The sequence below is a fragment of the Lepisma saccharinum genome, chromosome 9, assembly GCF_977018435.1.
Source record: "Lepisma saccharinum chromosome 9, izLepSacc3.1, whole genome shotgun sequence".
Classification (NCBI taxonomy): domain Eukaryota; kingdom Metazoa; phylum Arthropoda; class Insecta; order Zygentoma; family Lepismatidae; genus Lepisma; species Lepisma saccharinum.
In genome coordinates, this window is record NC_139237.1 from 42,086,589 (window position 1) to 42,098,866 (window position 12,278).

Consider the following 12,278-nt stretch of genomic DNA (forward strand, 5'->3'; position numbering starts at 1 on the left):
AATCTTTAAATTACAAACTAATCAAATTAGGTAGTTAATTTTGCCCCACCCTTCACATGGTAATAACACATTAAACACAGATGTTCTCTCACTAGTATGGCTTTGAAATCAACTTCAAGTCATGTTGATAATAGTAACTTGTGTAGCAGTGTGTAAACATAAAAGAGCAATAAATTGTATTTTAAATGCAAGCATTATTCATTTAATATTATTTCAGTACTCACTTAAAAATGGTAAATTATATGCTATTTTACTAATAATGAAATGGCTATATTTAAAATATAAATTTGCCATTCAGGATCTTTGAAAAAGGAATAATACTTGCATTTTACTTTATCAGAAGGTTAGAATATTGGTTATCAGCAAATTTGGTACTGAAATGGGTTTAGATATCATTTCAACCCAAGTACTGCCTTAGTACACAAGTGTGTTTTTGGATTGGTCATGATTTTGTTCCTTTCATGAATTATATCTAATCATTATTAATCCTCATTGTCACTATTAGCTGAAAGTTGCTAAAACCTTCAACCCTTGGATATTCTGGAGTCCATCACAGATCTTGGTCCTGAACTTTGAGAATTTCAACTGGATCTGTATCCTAATTGGGATAAATTGGCACTTCTCATGGCTTTTCCATCCAGATATACTATGTATATGTATAATGTCAATTCTTAATAAAAATTGTGCACAGAGTCACAGCAAACATATTATTTTTAATCCCAGCTTGGAGCAATTATGAACAAATAAAGGAAGACATCTGATCACAACATAGAATTTGAACCTGTGATCTCTCAAATATGCATTCATTACCCAAACTCCTTTCATACAGTAATCAGCATAACAATACAACAAATATTTCTACAAATATATTTAATGACATTTCTAACACAAGAAATCTTACAATTTTCAATAAAAGACAAAGTGAATATTCTTAGCACAAATCCCACAAAATCTCTTACTACCTTTAATATCAGCTACATGAATTAGCACTATGAAATGAAATTAATTCCACACAAGATTGCTGCTACTTAGTTGAAACGACTCCTGGGTGAGTGATTAAGTGGTCCTTCACATGATGCTTTCGACTGAAGCACCGTCCACATATAGGACATGGGAAAGGTTTCTCTCCTGTATGTGTTCGTACATGCCTCATAAGGTCACTTTTCGTGAGAAATCCTTTCAAACATAATTGACACACATGTTTCTTCACAGACATCACTACTCTCCTTCTACGTTTTACGGGTCCAATAGGCACAATGGTGTAAAAGGGGCTGAAAAATAAAGCATGAATCCTGTTTTACTTTATGCAATTATAATAACATAAATAACAGTCTTAAATTTATTTAATATGTTACTGATTTGTACAAAAACTAAATGACATGTAAAATACATGAGCACCTGTCTATAGTATTTCACCAACATGAATGAAATATAATGTCATCCAGTATCAGTTTAAGTACATGGTACAAAATAAAACAGTACAATTACTGTCTTGTTACCACAGATTAAATAGGTTGGAGTGTAGAATGTTGGAACCTGTCAAGTGTACAGTTACATTCTTATATTCAAAGAATTAACCATTCTATATACATTTATTTTTATTTCATTATTTGTGATTATACCTTCTTCCAGGGGGGCTAAATTGAGGTTCGATTCTCTCTACACACATAGGTAAAAGAAGAAAGGAAATTAGCTTGAAGGGCAAATAAATAAAAATGGAAGGGGACAGTAAAGCTTAAAAAAAAAATGAACGTTTCTATATTTCATAGCCTCGCTCCATGTTCACAGGCCAGAGAAGATAGAAATTTTCAATATTCTTTTTCTGTCATGTTTATTTACTCTTTCCTTCTATATAACTCTGTAGGGTAGGCCTGCTAAGCAGGTTCTGGTTGTTGTGTGGGGTCAGTCTCATCACTTATCTGTTTTTCGAGACCTGGGTCTGCTATTGCTGCTTTGAAGTAGTTGCACAATTTTAACTAAAATCTTCAACCAGTGGATATTATGGAGTCCGTCACAGATCTTGTACCTTAACTGAGAATTCAACTGGATCTGTTACCTAACTGGAGTCAAATGGAACTTCTCATGGCATCATGAACATACTAAATCGCCCCTCAATGGATGAAACAAATATTTCACCAATACATACCAGAAGCAAACAGTTCACTTGGTAATTTTTCTCAGTATGGCTGGAACCGATCACACAGTCATAAAGAGAAAATTGGTAACTTCAGAGATATGACTTAGTAACAAGAAAATGTAATAAGCTTTGGCTGGTTGTTTAACAGACTAAGTAATTCAATCCACATAAGGATGGGAAGCCCTAGTCATCTAGAACTGACTACTTAGGTAAATAACCAAAGCTGATACTTACTCTATCATGACCACATCTATTTAAAGGGTTTTACGAGGTACAGATGATAGTTGTGAGCCAGCCTCCATGGCAGACAGGTCAGCATAATATGCTACGAAGCCAGAGGTCCAGGTTCAAACCCTGGTCAGGCATGGCTGTTCACCTCATCCATCACCATTTCATTAATTCATCCTTCATTCTCACCATCGCAAAAAAAAAACAGGAGATGGACAAGCAATGTAAAATAACCAAAACAGAAAGATAGATAACTGCGAGCCCTGGGTGTCTATTAGGTATTCAAAAGCTGTGTCTTGGGATTCAAGGGAGTACGTGGCCACGGTGGCTCAGTCTGTAACGCGTCTGACTACCATGCTAAAGGTCCCGGGTTCGATCCCCAGCTGGTTCAAATCCGGGAACTTTTCTAACGTTGGAAGCGGCCTTGGCACCCATCCAGCATCGAATAACATGGGTATCTGGGGAAAACCCTGGGGGGTAAAGGCGGTCAGGGGCATGATGATGATCACATCACCCCCACTCACGACCGGATCAAGAAAGTGTAAGTCGTTACTCCCACACCCCCTATACACCTTCATGGCATGGTGCTATGCACAGGGGAGCACTTTACCTTTTTTTTACTAGTAGTTACTAGCAAGCTCTGGAGAGCTGGATATAGTAAACTCAATCAACTAGTGAGCTAGATCATTATATGGGCTAGTTACTATAGTAACCAACAAAATTAAACAATCCAACATTAACATTTATATCATATATCTACAATCTGCAACATGTCTAGCAAGAATTAAAAAGTTACCTTTTAACAATGGATTCCAATGACATTTAACACAACACACGATTTATGCCAAAAAAACAATGCACGAATCTAGTGACGAATAGCACTATCTGGTGGTGGTGCATACAATATTAATAATCACACTTAATGGCTACCATATGTTGTACAGTTGAGCAGGATTATTACAAAGCAGATATATCTGAAACACCTGGAACTTAGATCACGCTATTCTTGCCATGAATAATTTAAAACCTTCACAAAATAATACACTTGAATGCAATAAAATAATTTTACTCCCAGTATTTAACACACATTGATACAGAAATATATTACAATGGCTCACCATTAATCTTCTACCAAAACTCTTGTTTGAGGTTCTGTTTTGCTAAATGGACCAAACTGTGTGACTGAATGGAACGTTTAGAGGTAAAACTCTCTCCGCATTCAGGGCAATTAAACTTTTCTCCTATGTGGACTCTCACGTGATTTCTCAAGTGGTCTTTTCGCCTGAACCGTCTACTGCAAATGTCGCACTTGAAAGGCCTTTCTCCTGTGTGGGTCGGAATGTGCCTCTCAAGTTCACAAAGGGTAGGAAAGTATTTGGAACACCAAGAGCAAACATGATTGCTATGAAATGGTGAGATGAAATCCTGTAACTTTGCCACTGATTCACCTGGCATGACAGCACTTGAAGAAGTAACAGTGCTGAAAATAAAAACAAAGATGGCCTGATTTCATTTCCATTAAGTTTCATTTCTTCTTATTTCTATTGTTAGGTGCCTGTATACATTTTAATTCTATATGAAAACAGAACATATCTTTCTTCACGATGTTATGCAGAAACACAGTTAAAAATTGCACAATAACCATGATACCTCTCTTCTTCGATTTTTTTTTAACCTGGTGTCTTGCAGCCGAGACCATCATACAACAAAGGCAGTGGTCCATTGAAAGTAGTAGGTTCAAACCAAAAGAATCCAGCAACATGGATACTGTGGTTATCTCGTAAGCATATATTTAATTTCAATCCACCAGTATGTCTAATAACCAATCACACCAAAGAAGTAGGAAGGAAGAAATAAATCGTCTTTTCTTGAGGAAAATTAGATGTGAAGTTTTGACTTATTATTGGTGATGAAGGTACCAGCAGCATTTGGAAACAACTAGTAGTTTCATAACCAAAGCGCCAGTTTCCGTGCCAATATTAGAGTAAGACTTTTCATTCCTTGGTTCATTCACTCTACACACACACTGCCAACAACACTGCAATTAAAAATGTAAAAATTTGTCCAGACTTGTATCAAATCACCGCATTGGTACTTAGATTTGCACTGTGATCACATCGGTGCAGTAAAAGTTGACTCATCGATAAGATACGACCATCATCAACTTGAATTCAATCTTTCACTGAAACATCGAAGAAATGACGGGTACACTCAATATGTATGCTATCCTTATCTGGCAATACAGCGACCTTGTCATTCAAGTACCTGCTTACTTTGTATTTTCTGTTTCCAATCCTTTCTCTCCCCTTGATGAAACTTTGGAGCTTATTTTCCACATGATCATGCTGTTCTTCTTTATTACAACTTTTGAGAATTTAAAAGGAACAATTCTATATTACGTTTTTACTTATATTTTTTAAAATACAAAAAGGGTGAATCAATTTTGTTTTATATTCAAGAGAACAATAACAAAATGCAGACAAGGTAACAAAAACATACTTAAAACTTTCTTTCACTGTGGACAATATCTAGGAATTTTTTTTTATCATGTTGTCATGGACATTTCCACATTGTGTAACAACTATGTTGAAAATTAAGGATGTCCTTACAACTCACGATTAGATATTTTAATTGTATAAGCACCAAATCAAAATAGGATAATTGTCTAGATCATATAGGTAACAGTAAAAGAAGCACCACACTACTAATTTACGTTTCAGAATTGGTAAAATTATTGACATTACTGGAAGAAACTGCAAACTGATATTATCAGTTGTCAAACTTCCAGGATATCAACAATATCAAATGTAATGTAGTCAAATTATCAATCAGTTTGCCAGCATCCAGATTCACATATAATGTATGTACACTCAATGGCAAAGGTTTTATTCATGTTCCAATAAGTAGAATACTTGCAACATGGACAGACAACAGCAACATAAAAGTAGGTGAACTGTCCACCACTATGTTCATTCATTCTGTTTTCTACAATGTCATGGTCATGAAATATATAAGCAGAGGACAATATCTGATTCAGCATCAACAGAATTCCATTATTTACAATAGCACAGGATGTAGAATAAAAAAGAATGAAAGTAGTGATGGACAATTTGCCTACTATTATCTTTGCACTGTCCATTTATGTTACAAAGCATATTAATATTTCTTAGGGTTTTCCATTTATTGAAACCTGAATAACAACTGGAAGTATAAAGTAAGTATTCAATCCAGGTTGGCCACTCTAGAATCACTCTAGGATCATGATAAGAGTCAAGAATGTAACGTTTCAACCTTCTATAGTCGTTTTCACGTTCAGAAGACACAATGGGATCTTATGGGCAATGCTTTTCTTATGGGAAATACAAGCACGCTGTTGTGAAATTTCTGGATTTACAAATTTAGCTTAAGTAAAATCGGTACCTGTAGTTTAGCAGAAAATTTTGTAGAGAATACGATGGTGAACACAAAAAACTGGTAACTTAATTACATAATTTTAGATAAATTAAAAACGCAAATTTTCTGTGAAAACACAAATTTTACATTGTTTTCATTCCTAACGTTGAAACATGCCGTAAAATTGAAGCATTCATTATTAAAAAAATTGACACTGTTTTTTAATTGTCATAGGTGACGGTGATACTCAGAATTTATCAATACTTTAAAGCATATTTGCATTAAAAAATATTCAAATAAAGTATGTGGAGATTTTTTATATTCGTGCAGTAGAAAATGTCGTCGCTGGCAATTTTTTGTTCTGTAATTCCAAGTAAAAACTTCCAGCGACAAAGTTGTGGAGAAAATAATGAAATTATTTTTTATAACCACTCAAAGGTTCCCAGAAATATTACTTCCATGCATTTGGAGTTTCTTTTTAACCCGAACCGCACGCGAAGTAAGGAGACGTTGTCTGGCCATCTTGAGCTGACTCACCGCAGCATTCCGCCTATCACCACCAAGTTTTCGAGTTGTTATTTTATTTCCATTCATTAAAAATATTAACTTCATGCAGTTTGTTATAATAGAATTGAAATTACTTAAATTTAATAATTGACAATTATTTCCAATGCTGCTGTTGTGAGCAACATTAGTGCTGTCGCAAATACACGTTGTTTTTGTTTACATTACTGTCGGCATTAATATTGAAATGAAGATCACCTTTCAGTTTCCAACATACACATAAATTCATAGACACCATATTAACCTTTGAAAGGCTTTCCAACACGTGACAAAATATGGGGCTTCAAGATAGAAATATGACATGCCTTGCTTGAGTCATTCACGTCTTATCAGTTCACGTGGGCCATAACTCATTTGATTGTTTGGGGGAATCTAACCCATGTGCCAGGTTCCCCTTACTTGAGTGAGAGATCTGCTTTGGTCTGTTTAGACTTTTTCCCTCTCTCGAAAAAGTGTTTTCAGTTGTGTGAGCTCTCAGTGATTTTTACTTTTTTAAGTGATTTCTGAAGTGTCATATTCGTGCATTACACTCGCGTGTGTAGTGATCGCAATGGATCATAGTAAAAAGGGTAACTGTAACGTTCACAGTATAATATTAATATTAATAATTACATATAATTATCATTATATATACAAAATATGTAACACCTTCATTGTGAAGGAAGGTCATCATTTCCCAGCAACAATATATATATATACAAACAAGGGAAAGCCACCTCCTAGAATGTTCCAGAACAACTTTCTAATAGTCTGGAGGGGAGTAATGTTTGTGTATATATATCGTCCTGTTTTGTACCTTGTTACATTTGTACTTGGTGCAGTCTGAAGAAGAACTTGCTAGAAGGTTGAAACATTACGTTTAGTTTATGTTTTATAATAAAATAAATTTCTGCCTTGGTCAGCATATTGAGTTTTTCAGACTTAAGTATTACTGACTCTCACCATCTTCTCACCCACACACACACACACACACAAATATATATTAGCAATATAAAGGGCCTGTGTGATTCAAAATGTATCCAAAAATTCTAATTCAATCCAATTGAACGGTATATATATTTTAAATATTTAAGGTGCGGAGTTTACATTTACCATTTCACATACTCGGGAGTAGAAATGCATCTATAAACTCGAGTCACACATGTTACAGAATATAGTAATCTATGAAAAATTGTTAATTGCATAAAAATTTCAAATTTACCTAATTAACTTCAAGATAAATTATCTTGCAATAATCTTTCTTATGTCAGATAGATTGTTCTGCAAAGGACACTACCAAAGCAAATGGATTGAGAGTATTTTGTTTTATTTTCTACGAAGCTTTTCTTTTCGTTCCTCGATAAAAATAAAAGCTAAACTGTGAAAAACTTGCCTCAGGGCATTAATAAATATGTATAAATTGAATAGGATTTGGATTAATAAAAGTTGTAATTTTTCACGTCTACGGAGAAGAATTCACGCATAATTCCTGGAGCCAATAATTCATGGATAATTCCCAGAATTCAAGAAATTCCCGGTGATTAGCCACCCTGCAATTGTATCGTGATATGTCAGATATTATTATTATTATTATGCAAAAACAGTTGCAGGAACAGAGAAGCCTGGGGAACGGAGTAAATGCTCCTTCCCCCCCGAACCAACAAGAAAAATAACTGCTACTACTCAGAATGTAGATTTTTTGCATAATGTTTTGGGATGCACAATGTTCCTCACTGCTTCCTCTGCACTAATATTTTTTTTTTCCGGTGCAGCAATTGTTGAAAGAAACATCAAGATTTCAATGATATAAATACATAATAGTAGTATACCTATTCTAGAACTTTAGTTTTTTTAAAAAAAAGCAGAAAATTTTTGAATAAAAATTTCTCTATTTTACATAATTTAACTTGCAAATTTGAATGCATAAACATTTATGAGAAACAAACTTAGATTGTGTATCATCAACAAACAAAACTCATAAATCTGTTCAAACATTTCTTTAATATTCCTTGCAAACGTAACTTATGCCAGTTGTCAGCAAATGACATTGCAGAATAATCAGCTGAATTCCACCCGTAATGAATGCAGGTAGGTGTGTTGCTTCAAGACTGTTTCAGAAGAAAATGATTTCCCACACTGACGACAGTAAAATGGTCTTTCAGGATTATTGTGAACCATGGAATGACTCTTCAAATTATCTTTCCGCTTAAAGCGCCGGCCACAAATAGGACAGCTAAAAGGGGTTTCTCCTGTGTGGATCCGCAGGTGTCTTTCCAATTTATAATGAGAAGGAAAATGCTTTGAACACCATGAACAAACATACTTTCTCTTGTCTAGTTGACTTGCCACTTTGTTTGTAAGATATTCATCTGGCATTACAGGACAGCTGAAAATAAAACAATGTTACATTTTATTCCCAGTTATGTAGTTTGTTTCTATATACAGCTTATGTATATATAAATATTTTTATTCATAAAAGGAAACACGTGTTTCAAGCCAATATTACGCACACACTAACATCTAGACGCATACCACCAAATGCTCTAAAATGAAAAGTATGTTTCTTGGAATATTGTGCTTGACAGTAGTACATAGTATAACCAAGCCTTGATCGATAAAGTGATTATAAATATCTAGAAATTTAACCAAAAGCTCTCTAAAATCACAAGCACTATGATGTTAGAAAATTCAAACCTTATGTGAATATTTCTTACACATTTCCTCCCTAAAACAATATTAAGGTGATATACTTACATTAGAAAGCAAAGCTGTAGCAATGTACAATAACTATTGATAGGCATCAGATCAAATACAAAACAGAAAGACAATAATGTCAATAATCCTTACACAGTACTCTGTAGGCAACAAGGAACTACAAATTTTATCTTGTTCTAATTTAAATATCTTCACTCAGGTATTAAGATAAGTAGCTGAGACAGCAGCAAAACTGTTACATCTTAAAGAAGGTAAAAATATCTACTTAATATGAGAACAGTTTGGTTTCTCTTTTTCAGTTGTACTCCGCCAGTAAAAACTGGAGTTAGCTTGGAAATTCAAGAAACAGTTCTCATGTACATGTTCATGACCTATAACAGATTCTTATTAATATTGAAGAAGTACATTTATAAATTTTCTCAACTGATGCAACATAACAGTATGAAACATATCAACATATTTTTTTTTTTGTTTTAAGTCCTCTTTATGCTCAATTAAGAACTGTGACCATTGTTTAAAGTGGAATCCAAACACTTCACAATGTGACTCCATCAGCAATTGAAGCTGGAACCCCATGATTACACAGTCATTTCTTCATATTTCACATGAAGTATTAATCACTGTAACAGAGACAAAATGTCATTTCACAGTATACCAAAATTGAAGATGGAATTCATATTGTTTTTGAACTGAAATTTTGATGTTTCGTATAGCACAATTATGCCTTACTAGCAACGGTCTGTGGTGTTATTCAGTTTAGGGCATAGGCGTGCGCACGGGGGTCAATAGCCCCCCTAATCATGGACATCTGCAGATTTTTTTCCACAGAGGAACAAGCAAGGTATTTTTCCATGGGGCATATTGCCCCAATAATAGTGTTGCCCCCTCAAAAAACACCACTTGAATTTGAAAATATCTCATTCCTGCAACCCCATTATAATAATTAATGTAAATTACTATGACAAATCAAATTGTACGTGTGAAATATATACTTTTAGGTTGACATTAGTTTTCTACAGGGGAGGTGTGGCCATCCATGCCCCCTCCCTCCCTTCCAGACGTCCATGTCTCTATATTATTATACTTCCACCTAGAAATTTAGTGTAGAAGAATCTTATTGCTGTTATTAAACAATATTATACTTAAAGAAAATGAAGTATTTTCAAGCTGATGAAATATCAAAGCAGCTATGCGGGAAGGGGGTGCAGTGGCACGACCACAGAGCGGCAATGCTCGCCCCTTCCCCAACCTTGGATGAAAATCAATTCTAGGGGGCAAAGGGAACAAACATTGAAGTAAAAGAAAGCAAGACTAGCAGAATCTAAGAGCAGCAGGACAAAAGGATACTCAAGATGGTATTAATTTTCACGTCTTGCATTATTTCTTCCAGACGGCCAAGAGCACAATCTAAATTTTTAAAAAACATGTAAAAGAGAATGCCATGGCATCCCGAGACTTTTTTGCACCCCATTAAATTAATATAGTTTTCAGTTTGCAAAAATTTGTATCTAAAAATTTTCTTGCTCGCTTCGCTCACAATTTTCTTGTTTTCTGTAATGCATTGTAAACAGAGACAGAAGTAAGGACAACTAAGTACTTCAGGCTGTTGCTGCTAAAACAGTTTTGTCTTAAATCCATGAACAATTGTTCAGAGGAAAAGGGGTGCACACATTTAAGACAATTTATATCACGTTTGCTAGTTTGCTATTGGTTTGTTATGGGCAGATGAATGGATTATGCAATGTATTGTAAACATTGTAAACAGAGACAGAAGTAAGGACAACTAAGTACTTCAGGCTGTTGCTGCTAAAACAGTTTTGTCTTAAATCCATGAACAATTGTTCAGAGGAAAAGGGGTGCACACATTTAAGACAATTTATATCACGTTATGGGCAGATGAATGGATTATGCAATGTATTTTAAATATTTATATATATATTTATTTCCACCCATCCATGCAATAAAACTAAAACAGTGAGATAAAATGAGATTTTTCTTTCCCGACAACTTTCATCAAGGCTTTTGCCCCCCCCCCCCCAATCAGAGGTTCTGTGCATGCCTATATGACACTAGCAACAAATAGCACAGTAAAAGGTGTGTTATGATTGGAATGAGCTTTAGCTCATTAATTCAATAACATTACTAGAATAAGATATGCTTTATTTCTGAACACAATATTGATTACAAGAGAAGAAAATTATCAAAAATTACAATTTCTTACAAGTATTTCACTAAAATGATCAATAACAGAACCTTCTGTCCTGAAACTGTAACCATATTTTTATACAATTGAAGTAAGATTTATTGAATTTCTTCAATTATATTTTCAAGGTACAATAAATAAAGGAAATTTTCTTAATGCACTTAGCATACAAACTGCATTAACTATACATTAAATGTCACAAAAATATTTATGTTCATCCAGAACAATAAATTTTTTAACCATCACACATAATGCTACTTGCTAATCTCTCACAAAGACATTAGGATCAAGAATACAAGCAAAAATAACACTCTATAGTATATGGATACATATATGATCTTATAGTACAATATTTGGAAGGAAAATATATCAGGAGTGATGTTGATGCATTGGTATCTGCAGAAACTTACAAAACAATAATTCTTGAAGCTCTCCTGGAGGCGAATATTAAGAGTTTTTCTAGGGCAATCAACCATGTGATTTCTGGATAGGCTTCCAAGCTTTCGAGAGCTAACATCACTCTCATCTTCAGGGATAGCTCTCGAAACCTTGGAAGCCTATTCGGAAATCACCTGGTTGATTGCTCGAGAAAACCTCTTCAATACAAAACAAGTCATTTACAACACATGAAACAAAATTAGGGAAGTAGATTTTGCAAATGTGTTGACACTGTAAAATGTTATTTTATGCACGGAAGTGTTTATATTTCCACATGTGCTATTCTTAGGTATATTTGTACTTTTAAATAGAGTATCTTTGTGTAATATGTACTTTAATATTGTGAAGTCCCTGCATAGGCTTGAGTTGTGAAAAACTCTGCAGAGGTATTGCGTTCCTGCAGGTATATTAACGGATAGGGTTTTATATAGTTAGGGAAGAAGTGAAAGGTCACTTATGCTATTCCAAGTGTAAATCCAACAAACCATTTACTACCTCCCTTCCTGTAGGTTTATCATATAAGTTTCATTAAAGACTTGCGACTATTCCAGTACAGGAGTTCCAACCAAAGGCCAAACAAATTAGTAAGCAGTTGATTTTTTATGGTGATTAGTTCATATT

At 34.4% G+C, this 12,278-nt stretch overlaps 1 protein-coding gene across 16 annotated transcripts in view; it reads right to left on the minus strand.

Annotated features, from left to right (window-relative positions):
- The window catches only part of LOC145992030 (uncharacterized), a 360,413-nt gene that overhangs the window by 185,628 nt on the left and 162,507 nt on the right, over positions 1 to 12,278 (minus strand). Inside the window, exons 4-5 of one of the 16 annotated variants that reach the window (XM_083128094.1) lie at positions 3,484 to 3,845; positions 1,134 to 1,271 (exon numbers count right to left, since the gene is read on the minus strand). The exons of 14 other annotated variants lie outside the window; for them this stretch is intronic. In XM_083128094.1, the coding sequence (XP_082984220.1) occupies positions 3,494 to 3,845 (352 nt within the window). In that variant the 3' untranslated portion in view covers positions 1,134 to 1,271; positions 3,484 to 3,493. Of the gene's footprint in view, positions 1 to 146; positions 1,272 to 3,483; positions 3,846 to 12,278 lie in introns of those variants that run through there. One more of the 16 variants, XM_083128115.1, reaches the window with a different exon arrangement.